Raw genomic sequence first — 15,877 nt, 5'->3', positions numbered from 1 at the left:
CCTGACTTAGGAGCGACTACAGAATCTGAGATTGCATGTGCGGGCCATCCTACAATCGGAAGCTCCACTGGCGAAATTGGTCCTGAGGGCGCTTGGCTCCATGGCGGCTGCAATAACGCTTCCATGTGCTTGCCTAAATATGAGGGTACTGCAGTGGACCCTCCAAGTGCAATGATCCTTCCAATCTCTTCCTCTCTGCCACCCTATCTCTGTCAGCAAGGTTTGCAGAAGGGCCCTGTTATGGTGGCTTCAATCGCCAGACCTCCATATAGGTCGACCCTTCTGCACTCCTCCCCCTCTCGCCACGGTGACCACGGACGCCTCGCCTCGGGTGGGGGGGCATTACACGGGCAGGACAGTCCAAGGCACGTGGAACGATACAGAGACTTCCTTGCATATCAACGTTCTGGAGATGAGAGCGGTGCTGTTGGCATTGCAGGCACTTCAGAATCTCCTCCCCGTAGGAACGATTGCAATTCAGTCAGACAACATGTCTGTTGTTTGGTACATCAACAAACGGGGGAACCAGATCCTACCCCTTATGCCGAGAAGCCATGAGAGTGTGGGAATGGGCGATTTCCACCAACCGCTTTCTGATCGCAACACACATTCCGGGGCGGGCCAACATTTTGGCGGACAAACTCAGCCGCACCATTCTTTCCCCCTATGAGTGGTCTCTCAACCCACTAGTAGCGAAGCAGATATTCGCAAAATGGGGACGACCCTGCTGCGAGCTCTTTGCCTCTCCCTTAAATACGAAATGTGACAGCTTCTTCGCTCTGATCCCCCCACCAGGGGAAGCCCCGAGAGACGCTCTGGTGCATGCTTGGCTGCCCGGTCTACTCTATGCATACCCTCCTCTACCCCTGATGCTAAAGCTCTTACAGAAAGCCTCGTGGTTGGGGAGCAGAATGATCCTCATTGCCCCATTCTGGCCTCGGCAAACTTGGTTCCCTTACCTGTGGTCTCATCTAGTGAATCCTCCTTGGATTCTGGATCCCATTCCGGATCTAATCTCCCATCTATTGGGATTACAGACCCCGAATCTGGTCAACCTGAAGCTCACAGCTTGGTTGCTCCAGTTCCACTCTTAGTCAGGACTCCCGGTATCTCTTCACCAGTCAAAGCCATCCTGGTGGCAGCACATAAGCCTTCCACCAGGAAAATATACTGCAGTAAATGGAGATGCTTTTCCGTCTGGGTGGAACATCATAATCTGGATCCCTTCACTGCCCCTCTACCGTCCGTACTGGATTTTCTAACCGGACTCTTTTAGCAAGGAGCTAGTTGTTTGACAGTCAAGGTACAGTTGGCAGCCATCTCCCATTACCATGTGGGTCATGAGACGGGTCCTTTGATGTCAGCTAAATTGTGCAAAACTTTTCTCAAAGAAGCCGTACCCCCTTGGGATCTTTCTTTAGTCTTTCAAGCCTTGACCGCTTCTCCCTTTGAACCAGCCGCATCGGTCGATCTCAAATATTTGTCCTGGAAAACAGCATTCCTGGTAGCCATCACTTCAGCCAAGAGAGTTTCGGAACTCCAAGCCCTCTCCGTAAAGCCTCCTTACTTGGTCTTCCATCCGGACAGAGTGTACCTCAGGACCAATCCCTCCTTCCTTCCCAAGGTGGCATTGGAAATAAATATCAATCAGTCCATCAACTTACCGGTTTTCTTCCCTAAGTATCAAAATAAAGGAGAGTACAAGCTGCATTCGTTAGATGTACACAGGCAGCTGCGTTTTTATATTCATAGGACAGCTGGTCACAGACAGTCTGATCAGCTGTTTGTCTCCTTTGCTAAATTCAATTTAGGTAAAGCCGTTTCAAAGGTCACCTTGTCACGTTGGATTTCTCAATGTATTCTTCTGGCCTACCAAGCTTCCGGGAGGCCCGCACCTGAGGGAGTACGTGCACATTCCACTCGCTCCATCTCTACTTCTGCTGCTTTTAAATCTAGAGTGCCATTGGACGATATTTGGTCGGCAGCTACTTGGGCCTCATCTTATACCTTTATTAACCACTACAAACTGGATGTAATTTCTAGAGGGAGAGCATCCTTTGGCTCCGCAGTGCTCCGGAACATCCTTCCATGATGGCCGCCCAATATTCAGGTAGCTGGGGACTCTGTCCCACAGGTTGCTGACAAATGAAGTCCCTACTCCAGATTAAGAAGTTATGTACTCACCATAACGTTCCATCTGAGTAGGTGGCTTCATTTGTCTGCAGCCATCCCCCCCTCCTTCCCCCTGGCCTTCAGAACTTGGTCATGTTATATTGTTCTAGCTATTATGCTTATTGGAACACCTTTTCAGGTATCCATAGAGGGGCAGACTTGATCTGAGGTCATAGGTTCATAGGTTCATAGGTTCATACTAGGCTATCTGCCCAAGGGCATTTATAAGCCTAGCCCATAGTTATGTGGCTTTCGCCACCCCTTTAGTTTGAATAAAAACTATGCCTATCATTTTTCTGTGCCTCTGTCAAGCAGTGACACTGAAGTAATCCCTGGGGTATATCTGCGATCTCCCATCCATTGGTCAAGATTCCTCTTGAACAAGGCCAGCGAGGTGCTCTGCCTCACATGTACCGGGATTTTGTTCCACAGCATAGGGAGTCTCTGGATGATGAATCTGTCCCTCCAGCACGTTCTATTTATAACCGTGTCAAGGTTTAAGTCTCCCGCCCTTGTGGTTCTGAGGGATCTAGATTTTTTGAGGTGAAGCATATTCATCAAATCTGGGTTTGACATGGCCTTATATGTCATATAAGGTCATAGGAGGTTGGCAGGGGATTATGGGTGAGGGGAGGAGCTAGGAGCTCAGATCCATAGCTATGCTAAAAGATGCCGGCTCGGATCCGATATCTGATCCAAGACCCACAGGTTGCAGAGATATGAAGCCACCTACTCAAATGGAACGGTGAGTACATAACTTCTTATTTACACTCTTTCATTGATTGACGGAGTGTATTTTTTATATTTGCAAGCAGATGGGCTTGTCCCTGCCTGTTCCACTAAAAGCCAGCCCTACTAGATCAGTTGCTTCATCGACAGCATTCTTTTCCAGAGTGCCACTTGACATTTCTGCAGCAACTACTTGGCCTAAGGTCCATACCTTAATTTCACATTATAAATTGGACATACAATCCAGATCAAGAGCTTCTTTTGGTTTGGCTGTGCTGCAGAATATCCTTCCATAAACCACCCACGTGTTAAAGTAGCTGGGGACTTTGTCTTATACGTTGAGGAACAGACAAAAAAGACATCATCAAATAGGAAAATTAGGTACTCACCATAATGATGGATATGTGTGGTCTGGTTCTGTTCTTCCTCAACTCTCCACCCACCCACCCCACCCCCCCTTCCATGTGTCTTATGGTATTTGTGGTTCCTAGACTTAGGCTTGGCTCCTAGAGGTTTCCTTATCTAGACCTATTTTTTTTTTAGCTAATTTTTTCGTAACTCTGTCTTGGACACTATATACTTGCCTTTTTTTTTTTTTTTTTTTTTTCCTGGGGGCAAACCTGATCTGAGGTATTTCAGTTAAGACAAGGGATTATGGGTAAGGGGGGATGCCTGAGCACTGGATCTCCAAAAATCAAAACAAAAACAAAATCTGCATCTCCGAAGCCTTATTCTTTTTCCTCTGTTTCGGATTCCTTAAAGAAGAGGTCTCTCAAAGATCTGACGCCACCCTCAGATCCAAAGAAGCTGAAAATGTCTGGTCAGACTCCTTCAGATCCAAGGAGACCAAAATTGCCTGATCCGTCTTTCTCAGATCTGACACTAAGTTGGATACAACTGCTGCTGGCACTTCAACTTCTACTTCAATTGTTTTGTCAAGGAGTCATTATTCATTGTCAGTGGATCCCGTACTCTCCTGGGTATCTTCCCCATTTATGGACAGACCTAAGTCTCCTTCGGAGTTTTTCACTCATTCTTCCAGAAGTCTGACAGAGGAAGATATGGAAAGAGTGACGAGGAAGTTACAGGGTCTAATGGGTGTCCCTTCAGCTCCTACCCCTCTGGGTCAGGAGGTCTCTCTTTCAGTTGCACCCCCACTACGACTTCCTTTTCTAACTCCTTCAGTGGTCTGAGTTTCTGGATCCTAGCTGCCTGTAACCATCTGGCTTGGATCCAAGGATTACTGTATCCTCAGATCCTGAGCTTACTCTGAGCGCTCAGATTCCATTGGATCCAGAGAACTCTCTGAGCCGAAGCTTCCCTGTTGGATCTGAAGTGTTACAGTTGCCCCCGAGGCTTTTGAAGCAGTCTGTGCACCTCTGATCCTTGGCACTGAACAGCATGACTCTGACTTCCACCTCTGGCATTTTGCCTTTGGAGTGGGGATGGGTCACGGTACAGAAGTTTGCCTTCTCAGATCCGAGGTCTTCCCTTTCTCCTAGCCGATCTGCTTTCGAGGTTGTGAAGACAGTTTTCTCTGCCTCAACAAAATGTACAGCTCCAACCCCCCTCGGATCCTAGATCTTCAACCCTGATGTCTTTCCACATGGACAGCCACTACCAAGACCTCAGGATTCCCACAGGAAATCTTGATTTCTTCTTCAAATACCTCTCCAGGTCATCCCATGGTGGAGGGCCCTAAGAAGAAGAAGACGTGCAAGAGGAAGCACCTAGACTCACCAGAGAAGTCCATTACAGAAGATACAGATTTCAATGAAGGTGAAGAGTCCCCATGGTCACTTCCTGAAGATGTCTCATTTGGAGACATACTTGTAATCCTTAAGCAGAGAGGTGGCTGGATGCCCAGCAACTATTCGGGTCCATATTCCTGGAGGCCTTCGGTACTGCCCCATCTACCTCCTGGGTGACTCCACCCACCGATGAGCTCATTGAGTTGATCTCTTGGCAGGCATCGAAGGAACCTGACACCACTGAACCTATGCCTCGGAAACCAGATAAGATTATGGCACCACCTACGGGCAAGCAGTTTTGGGGAAAAGAGGGTGCCCATTGATTCCATTGTTGTAGTGATGACCACCAAAAAGGAACTTGCCTAGGAGAGTTCCATTGTCCATCCCCCCCAACAGGGAGTTGTGGGCAATGTACAAGTTTGGGAAATGTGTATACTTCAGTGACCTTTGCTTTAAGGTCTCTGAAATATTTGGCACACTTTACAAGATGTCCAAGGGATTTGATTAAGGAGTTGTCAAATACCCTTTCAGGAGCTGTTTCTGAAGAAGTTCAGTCATCTGTGGCTTCTCAGGTGGCTACTTTGCAGTTAATTTCTAATTCCTCCATGAGGTTGATTTTTGCATGTAGCAGAAGGAACCTCAAGGGCAACAGGTTCAGGCATTTCCATTAGGAGGCATCCCTGGATGCACTTGTGTGATTTTGTGGAGCCTTTCCAGTCTTTGTTCATCAATGCTCCATTTGACAGCATGTCTTTGTTTGGTTCCAGGGTGAAAGACGCACTATCCAGGTGTGAAGAGGATTGAAAGACCCTGTCTGCCATGGGCGTATGTTTTTTGATCCCTCAAGGGTCCCTTTCCAGGAATCAGTGGGGCAGTCAGAAAATGTGGTTCAAGATGTCTCAGGGTCTATTCCAAGACACATGTGGAGGAGGTTCCCCCAGAGACAGTGGAGGGAACTCTAATGGACGACAATCCCCATATGGTAGTGGTGGCTGGCAAACCCAAGGGTCAAGAGAATACTCCTTTGACGGACCTTACCAGCGCTCCTGAAAGGAGACCTGAGTGCCCTCCTCTGGAAGCAGTTAGGGGAAATTTATCCCTACACCAGACAGCCTGGCTAGACTAGATTCTTGGGTGCAGAACATTATTTCCAGAGGTTATATAATTCCCTTTTCTCTTCCTCCTCCAAACTCAAGAAAAATCCCTGATGTTCCACCCAGTCAGAGGGAATAAGCATCAGTTCAAATTCAGACACTGCTAGAAAAGAGTCATCCAAGAGGTCCCACCAGACCAGATAGAATCTAGAACTTACTCAGGGTTTTTTTTATTGCCAAAAAAAACAGGGGACTGGAGACCAATTTTGGATCTGACCAATTTAAACAAGTCAGTGCAATGAACAAAGTTTTGGATGGTCAAGGTTTAGTCTATTCTCCCATTTCCTGGCAAGGGCGACTGGATGTGTTAAATAGACCTTAGGATGTGTAGTATCATATAAAGATGAACAGGTGATCCAGAAGGTATTTAAGCTTCCAGCTGGGAGCCAGTCATTACCAGTTCAGAGTTCTGCCCTTTGGACTCACCACAGCCACCAGGGTGTTTACCAAGTGCATGGCAGTAGTAGCAGCTCACTTGAGACTGTAAGGATTCCGGGTGTTTCCATATCTAGATGACTGGCTAATTTCCACTCCAACTAGGCATCAGCTGATTAGGGCAAAAGATCAGGGTCTCCAGACTTGCCCTCTTTTGGGGATAAGTGTAAACTATGAAAAGTCTCAACTAAAACAAAGTCAGAGTCTAGAATTCATAGGAGTGGTACTCAACACAAAATCAACCATAGCTACATTACCTCCGTCAGGGGTTCATACCATACAATCACAGTTCAGAAAGATAATCTGTAGTACCAAGATTTCAGCCCATCTGGTCCTTTAAGCTCTGTGTTTCATGGTGGCAGCAGTAACATTAGTATCTTTATCCAGATTTTGCATGGCAGTTCTTCAGTGGATGCTAGCCACAGAAGGGTCAATACTTTACCAACCTAAGTCTTATCAGATTTGAATCATTCAAACATGCAAAACAGATCTCAGGTGGTGGATTCAATCAGATCAGGTTCTACAGAGCCATCCGTTTATTCCCCCTCAGCCCAAGGACATAGTGACCGTGGATGCTTCCCAGCTAGGGTGGGGTGGCATTTTCTGGGCTGGAACAGTCCAAGGAACTTGGTCCTCCAATGAGGCCAACTTGCACATCAGTGTCCTAGAGATGAGAGCAGTCCTTTTGGCATTGAAGGCCTTCCAAAATGTTCTCCCTTTGGGTACTGTTGCAATTCAAATGGACAATATGTCAGTAGTTTGGTACTTCAGCAAGCAAGGAGGGACCAGATCTTATCCCTTGAGTTGAGAAGCTCTCAGAATGTGGCAATGGGCAATCTCCTCCAACTGCTGTCTCATAGCAATGCATATTCCAGGGAAATCCAGTCTGATAACAGACAAACTGAGCAGGTGCAATCTTCTTCAGCACAAATGGTCCCTCAGCAAGAATGCGACGGAAATAATTTTCTATCATTGGGGCCAGACTTGCTGCAATCTTTCTGCCTCTCCTCTAAACAACAAATGCAGCAGATACTTTGCCCTAATCACCCCACAGAGGGATCACCGAGGGGTTCTCTAGTTCACGATTGGCCCCCTGGTGTACTTTACATTTTTTACCCATACCGGTAATTCTGAAGTTCCTTCAGAAAGCTGCCATGTTGAAGAGCAGAGTCATCATAATTGCACCTTACTAGCCTCAACAAATTTATTTCCCATTTTTTCTGCCTCACTTGCTTTACCAAGCGGGATTGTGGATCTAAATCCAGACCTCCTGTCTCACCCAACAGGCATGATTCATCCAAACATTACCAACCTCAAGCTGACTGCCTGGCTTCTCCAGTTCCACTAATAGCCGGACAGCCTATGCTGTCTTCACCTGTTCATCAAATACTTCCCATAAGCCTTCTACCAGAAAGCTCTATTCCAGCAAATGGAAGAGGTTTGTTCACTGGGCGCGCCTAAATAATACTGAACCCTTTTCAGCCCCCATACACAGCATTCTTGAATTTTTGTCCCATCTTTTGAAAGGAGGAGCTAGATCATCTACCATTAAAATTCAGTTAGCAGCCATATCAAATTTTCATGTTAGTTTTGATAGTTCCTCTGTTGCCTCTCACAGATTAAGCAAAACCTTCTTGAAAGGCACTTGTCATCTAAGACCCCCTTTTAGCTATCATACTCCTCCATGAGACCTGAATCTGGTATTGCAGACTCTTACTAAATCTCCCTTCGAACCAGCAGCTACATGTGACCTTAAATATCTTTTCTTTCCTGGAAGACCAATTGTCTGGTGCCCATTACCTCTGCCAGACGAATTTCTGAGATTTAAGCCTTGTCCTCTAAACCGTTGTACTTGATTTTTCACAAGGATAGAGTTAGACTGCGGACTAATGCTTCCTTTCCCTCTGAGGTGATGTCAGAATATAATAATCAATCTGAATACATATTAACATTTATTGGATATCCACAGACAATTGTTTATACATACATAGAACAAAAGACATCAGAAAATCTGACCGGTTGTTTCATTCACAGAAATTAAATTGGGAAAAAACGTTGCCAGTCACTTTATCTCAGTGACTAACCGACTGTATTTCATTTGTTTATACAAATTGGACATCACTTTACCAAAACCGTTACAAGCCTATGGCTACTTCCCCAGTGTTTCAGCCTTTAATGTCCATGGAAGATATATGTGCAACAGCAACATGGGCTACTCCCCATACCTTTGTTACTCATTGCAAATTGGATCTGGTCTCCAGAGGTAGAGCATCATTTGGCTCAGTGATGCTCAGGAATATCCTTCCTTGAGTCCGCCTTGGATTTTAGGTAGCTGGGGACTCTGTCTCATCAGCTGAGGATAGAATGAAAATTGACAACATCAAATAAAGAAGTTATGTACTCATCAAAATATTCCATCTGTGTTGTCCATTTTTATTCTTCCTCAACTCCCATCCCTACAACCCCCATCTTTGAAACTTCCGGAAAAATGAGTGGTTACAAGATATAACTGTCCTTTATATTTAACTCCAGGTATAGTCTTCTCCATTTCTGAATACGAATATGCCTTTTCTACTAAAGTCAGCAAAAAAGATGAGAGGTAATTGGGGTTGGTGCATTGTGGGTAAGGGAGAAGTTTGAGTTCTTGGTTAACACGAGATTTAGCAACAGCCGAGTCTGATCCAAGGGATCGGATCCAAACCCATCAGATGAGGAAGAATGAAAGTGGACAACACAGATGGAACATTATGGAGAGTACATGACCTGTTTTTTTTCTGCAGGTTCTGCATTTTCCTCCTAAATATTTAGCTTAGATTGATTTGGCTGAGAAAAAAAAAATCATTTAGTTTGATCTGTGTTTATATTGTAAATGTTTTCTTTCTTGGTTGCCCCTTTTGAAGTATTATTTGGCGGAATAGGATTTACACTGTTAAAATGAAGGACATTGTGACAAAGGAGGATTGTCCTGATTTTTGATTATTGATTTTTCTGTAGGCAGAGCAATACCAAGCTTTAGTAGAAGAACTGCAAGAAAACCAGATCCAGCTGCATCTTTTCCAGCTGTTCCACAATGAAATGAAAATTCACTCTCTAGCCAGTGATCTGGATAGTAAGACCACAAATATGGAGAACCAGAAAGGACAGTCAGAGGCAGCCGAAGATGAAGTTAGAGCTAAGAAAAGAGAGTTGGGCAGATTAAGAAGGGAGCAGCAGCAGATTGAAAAAGAGCTGAAGTATGTTACTCTTACCCTCATTTAAGTTCAAGTAGAATATGTACGAGTTAATTGTGTTGTGGAACCTTTCACCCTCTTTTTGTTTTTTGACTTTGTGACAAGTGAAAACTCAGTGTTCATTTACTCATGCACAGCTGAGGTAGAATGTAATCCTCATGAATTGCACCATATGACACAGAGTGATTTTGAGCTCATTCTTCTGTAGTAATGGTTCCTTTGTGTATTTCCATCTAATGCTCATTATTAATTTACATATAATCTGTTTATCCTGTTACTTTTAGCTTTGTGGCAGAAAAAAACGGCAACATGATAAACGCATCTTTTTCTGAAAAGGATTTCTGCTGCATACGTTGCCTTGAGCTGTTGTTCTCACTTGTCCATTTCCTGATGTTTGTATTTTCCAAATCTTCCATGTCCTCTGGTAAAAAAAATATTAGAGTGAATATGTCTCTTTCAGGAGTTTGAATAGTGTATTTTGTCATGGTTTAAATAGAACATCCTCTAACTTCTGTCAAAAGTTCTTGCCTGGTGTCAGAGTTAGTATTTAGCTGGCCGACCAAATCCCTCCAGACTTTACCTCTGTGGGCTCTGATTCTCCTTCCCACAGTCCCCACTCCTCAACAGACACACCAGATCAAGCTTGCCACCATTCCTGGTAGCAGCTTGATTCATGGCTTTCAGAAAATGTATCCTTTTGGTACTTTGTGTTTTTGTATTTAGTGGTTTCTCCCTTACCGTCTATAGTTAGTTGTGTTTAGGATAGGTTTAGTGTAGGTGGTTAAGTAGGTTTAGACTTTGGTTTGTTGTTATCATGTGTGCGTGTGCGTAGTTAATAGATGGCTTTTCCCACCTTCTTGAGTTTGTTTATTGTAGTTGGTTCTCATTATATTTGGTAGTACAGTGTTTTCTTTTGTGCAGTATGCTGGTTTTCAGGTCTGCCTTAATCATCAATAAGGGTTTTAAAATGTGGATTGCATGCTGGCAAAAACTGCCCTCACAAGATGTGCACATAAGTGCATTTACTGGACGGGGGTTTCACACCTGTTTTCCATCTGTTCCATCTGTAAGGATTTTGGGTCTTGGACAGGGAACAATAGATGGGTAAAATTAGTCCTTAAGGGCCTTCTTCTAGCTAGTTATTTCCTGCCCCAATTTCTAGTTTTTCAGGCTGTAATCCAAGAGGCACCCTCCTTGTCACTTAAGTGATCATCCAAGCCCCCATCATTGGCTTCATTTGGTTGGCCATTGAAGTTGTTGGGCGTTTTCAAAGCATCAAACTTGGAGCAGCTGATAAGGTAATTTTTGCAGACCCAATTACAATGATGTCTTATCCGTTCAGGTCTGGGACCACTTCCCAGAATTTTGGCTGTATCTCACTGGCTCCTCCCTTGGCCCCTGTGAATTTGAGGCCCTTTGGCCCTGCTGTATTCCCACCCTTGGGTTAGATTCTCCTTTGGTTATCTCTTGGAGCTTCTTCACCAAAGTGAAGGCTGGACCACTGAAGACCCTGTCCAGAAGATTCAGTATTTTTGTAGGCCTTCAGCATGGGCCCATCCGCTCCTTGGGTAGTTGCCCCTCCAGACACACACACAAACCTTGTGTCTCAGAGGGTGTGGAGGGAACCCTCCATGATGGAGTGTATTCCTTTAAAGCCTAACAAAATTCTTGAATTTCCCAAGGATTGGCTACTTTTGAGTAAGGATCTGGCTCTGCATGCGATCATAGTGATGGTCTCCTCCAAGAAGGAAATCTCTGAGGAGAGTTTCTCAGTCCATCCCCCAAACAGAGTCTCAGACTTTGGACAGTCTAGGACAGTTGTGTTATGCATTAGCGACATTTGCTCTGAGGCCACTAAAATACTGAGGTGTCAAAGAATGTTAAGATGCAACTGTCTCCAGAGGTTCAGGAAACACTGGAACTGTCTATTCTGCTGTTTATTGCCATAGTTTCCATGATGCTCATTTTGAATGCAGACTGATGGAGCATCCAGAGCAGCTGGAACTGGCATTGCCATGTGACCATATGCTTGGATGTGCCCCTGCAACTTTTTGGATTGCTTCAAGGCATCCTTTCAATGGCTATTCCTTGTTGGGGCCTGAGCAAACAAGAAGGAAAAATCCTGTCCTCTGTGCGTAGTGTATTGCGCTACCCCTCGAAAAACTTTCTCAAGCAATCAAAAGGGGGGCAAACGTCTCTCTCTCTTTTTTTTTTTTTTAAGAAAGTCTCAGCAGTCTTTTCCATGATACTCCTGGGTTCTGCCTGTGGCCAGGAAGGCTGTAATGGGTGCCGCCCACTGGGCAAGGGTGGTCCACAAAATCAGGTCTTCTGTAGAGCCTTCTCCAGCAGCCCCTTTCAGCAATCCTGAAGGGTTGCCCAACTGTGCTGCTCTGGAGGCAGTCAGTGGTTGGATGGCTCTTCTCGCAGAAGCTTGGGAGGCTATTGCCTGAGAAGTGTGGGTGTTCATAGTCATACACTAGGGTTATACCATTCCCTTTTTAAAAATTCCAAAGTTCCATCACAAACCTCTCCCATACGTTCCACCCTGTCAAAGACTGCAGGCAGTGTTAGAGACTCAGAAGCTGCTAGCAAATCAGCTCATCCAAAGGGTCCCAACCGAGCAACGAGGATCCAGGATCTACTCAAGTCTTTTTGTTACCAAAGAAGAACAAGGACCTTAAGCATATTTTGGATTTAAGCATATTGAATCCATTCGTGAAGCAGACCAAGTTCTGGATGGTCATGGTGCAGTCCATTCTACCTCTGCTGAGGAAAGATGATTGGATTTGTTTGACATTACATCATATCAAGAAAGAGAAAAAGGTGGTCATGATCATATTTGGTGGTGGTTACATTCTCCTGTAGTGACCAATGGGAGACCATTCATTCTTCCCCTTCCTGTGATCTCAGTCACCACAGATATTTCCTTTCTTCAGTCAGAAGGGTATTTTGAAGGGAGGACGGTTCAAGGGTCATGGTCTTCTTCAGAGGCCAAAATTCACATCAATGCCCTGCTTTCATTGCAGGCCTTTCAGGATGTTTTCACCAGCAGTGTGATCTTGATACATATGTACAATACTGTTGTCTAGTATCTCACCAAGCATGGAGGAATACGTTCTTATCCTCTCTGTCAGGCGGCCATGAGGGTTTGGCAGTAGATAAGCTCATCTGAATAGTTTCTGGTTTCAAAGCACATCCTAGGGATGTCTAACATTCTGGCCAACAGCTTGAGAAGGAACATTCTTCTTCCTTACGAATGATCTCTGAATCAGAGTGGCAGCTCTGATCTTCTGTTGCTGAGGCGCTACTTGTTGTGATCTCTTTGCCTCCCCTTCCAGCACCAAGTGCAATGGCTATTATGCCTCAGACCCTTCTCAGGGGCAGTCACTAAGAGATGCTCTTCTGTACGTATGGCCCTGAGCCTTCTGTACAGTTATTCCCTAGGTCCTTTGATTGTCAAATTTCTGCTGAAGTTAGCCTAGTGCAGATTGACAGTTGCCTTCTGGCCTTGTCACGTGTGGTTGCCCTTTCTGTGGTCTCTTCTACAATACCCTCCTTGGGTTCTGGATCCCACTCGGGATCTTGTATTTCATCCAGCCAGTCTAGAACCTTCCAATCTGCAGTCCTTCAAGCTAACAAGCTAACTGCATGGTTTCTCCAGGTCTCTTGATGACCAGGATTCCCAAACTGATATTGTTGTGTATATATTGTCCTCATCCCAAAAGCTGTTTACTAGGAAGTTGTATTCTAGTAAATGGGAATGTTTCATTGTGGGCAGAATCTTGAGGTTTCGATCCCTCTTCCACTCCATTCAAGTGTGTTCTAGACTTTCTTTGCTGAGTTGTTTAATTCAGCCTCTAGTTTTTCTATGATCAGGGTTACAACTGTCAGCTATTTCTAATTGGTAGGGATAATGTTCCCTTGGCTGCTTTAAAAATTTCGAAAGCTTTTCTCAATGGTACATTTTTGTTGCGCAGTCTCATTTGAAATCTGTTTCCTGCCTGGGATTTGCCTTTCGTGTTGCAAGTCCTTGTATTCCCTCCTTTTGAATCTTCTGCTTCTTCAGACTTGAAGTTGTTCTCTTGGAAGATTTTGTTTTTGATGGCTGTTACCTTGGCTGGATGAGTTTCAGAGTTACAACCTCTTGATTCTACTCCTTTCCTGGTGTTTCATAAATATGTGGTTTCACTCTGCACTAATCCTTCTTTTCTGCCTGTTTTCTCTGGTGCCAAAGGAATATCATCCAGATCTAAAGATGTTATCGTACTGTTGTATTCGGCACTGCTCAGACCAGTTAATAGCATACAGCACCCCTTTTGAGTTCTGCCTCACCAGACATATCAAATAGTTGGGATGTCCCCAGAAGCTCCTAGCAAAGATAATCCTGGAGCTTAGAATCCTAAGCTGCAGGAAAAAACAAGGACTGTTTTTCAGTGTTTTACAGCCTCCTTAGGGAGACTTGTATTTTGCCTTCCAAGCAGTCAGGGACCTAGTGGTCTTGGATCTTTTGTACCTTCACAATTCAAATAGTTCTACAAATACCAATCTAAATTTATTTCAGTAAAACAGTGTGGAGAGAGAGGTTCGTTCCTAAGTGTCTCCATCATCTCTAGAATAGACACTGTCCTACAGATAAAGCAAGGTGATGCAGTATCTTCCTTCAAATTGGACCCAGGTAGTTCGATGAATATTCATAAATTCATCCCTGGCTTGACTGGCCTAGCCGTCCTTGAGTGGATAAGGTAGAGTCTAGGATGGAACTAGCAAGGTAAAATGGTCCCAAGACACAGTAGTCTTGAATTTCCTATGATTCCTGCTTAGTTCCTTTCCTTTGTATGCACCTTTCAGCAACTCAGCTTTGTTCACAGAGTTTTTTTTTCTGCCAAGTGAGTGCCAAATCTGGGACTGGAGTTCAGTTTTCATTACCTTTGAGACCAAGACCAACAGGACTTAAGTGGCAATAGAAACTTTTCAAGATCATGTGGCCCCTCCCCTTTCCCCACAACTCTATGCTCACAAGGACCAGTCTCCGGATCTCTTTTGATGTGAGTAAAAAAAACAGACTACTTTTCTTTTTTCAGTGTTTTTTTAGTGTTTTATTATCTGTGTTATCTAGTTTATCATTGTCCGTCTTCCTTCTGTCACTGACTGTACTACCTATGCCATTACATTCCAGTTTTCTCTATTAAAATAAGCTTTGTAACTGTTCTGGTTCACATGTTCGCTTCCACTTTAAATCAGCCTTGCTCCATTTTTGTCTTTTCTTGGTGAGAAAGCTTTCAGCTTAAATTATATTATTCCTGTTTATTTCCCTATATCATGTTAAATAAATGTGTTTTGTGCTGTGCTCTTGTACTTGTCCTGCGGGTGACAATTCCAGTTGATAATAATGGGCACTTTTTATGGAATATTATGATAGAAATTGTATTTTCAGTGGTTATATTGGTTGCAGTTATAAGGGAAGGAGTGAGAGATTTCTGTTTGCTACTGTATTTGAATTTAGAAAAATAGTCCGTACTGGTTGGGAAGTGACTTTTACTTTTCATATATTAGGTTTTGTGCTGTGGTCATTTCCGTATCTGAAATTGATCTAGATGGTTTCCTTTTGGTGAATGAAAGGGTACTGCAGTTATTTCTGAGCTGGAATTAGTGTTAATTACTTAGCAGTGTTAACTTGAATTGACCTATTTTTCTGCTTTAAGCTTGAAGTGCTTTAGTTTCTGTTGTGCTAAGCTGCAACACGGCAAATCTCACTTGAACTCTTGCTACTGGGTTTGAGTTGGAAAACAGTCTTTTGCTCTATTTGGGAAGTGCTGAGATTAGCACAGTGGGTGTGTGGAATATGCAACCCAGTACTGTAGTAGATACTACAGTATCAAGTACTTGCCTTTCTAACTGTCCTAATCTTTAAAACTTTCTAGAAAAACTATCTTCTTTTTCCCTGGATTATACACCACAGTGTCTGACTGTAGTTTGCCTCACCATTTGTCTCCTATTGATGTTGGATTTAGCATCACTACTATTGTATCCTGCTATGTATTTCTTAATTGTGGTTGATTATTTAGGTACTCTAAAATATTGTACCTTTTTCTGTTATAGTATTTTGTGACATTTCTTAACTGTTTGCCACATTGTACCTCCATGCGTGTTGTATTTAAACATCCATTTGCCACATAATTTGCTGCAGTACCTCTACTTTTCTTCACTCTGTTTAATACCATAGTACCTCAGCCTGTTGTCGATGCCCTGAGGAATGTGTTGTGGCATCTGTGCTGTCTCTCTCCTACTTTGGACACAATAGTAGAGTCTTTGTGGGTTCTGTTCAAACAGCTTTATTTTTATACAAACTTATCATGATAGAAGTTAACTCACTTTAAATTAAGTAACTTATATACAAACTAACTGC

The 15,877-nt window shown here is 43.9% G+C and overlaps 1 protein-coding gene across 1 annotated transcript in view; it reads left to right on the top strand.

Moving 5' to 3' along the window:
- Positions 1-15,877, top strand: part of SMC1B (structural maintenance of chromosomes 1B) — a 3,759,116-nt gene that overhangs the window by 920,797 nt on the left and 2,822,442 nt on the right. Inside the window, exon 5 of the mRNA XM_044087233.1 lies at positions 9,236-9,474. Within this exon, the coding sequence (XP_043943168.1) occupies positions 9,236-9,474 (239 nt within the window). The remainder of the gene's footprint in view (positions 1-9,235; positions 9,475-15,877) is intronic.

Source organism: Protopterus annectens, chromosome 11.part0 (genome assembly GCF_019279795.1).
Source record: "Protopterus annectens isolate FY-2018-M chromosome 11.part0, PAN1.0, whole genome shotgun sequence".
NCBI lineage: Eukaryota > Metazoa > Chordata > Ceratodontiformes > Protopteridae > Protopterus > Protopterus annectens.
Note: the sequence above shows the minus strand (reverse complement) of the source record. Positions and strands in the feature narration are given on the sequence as shown.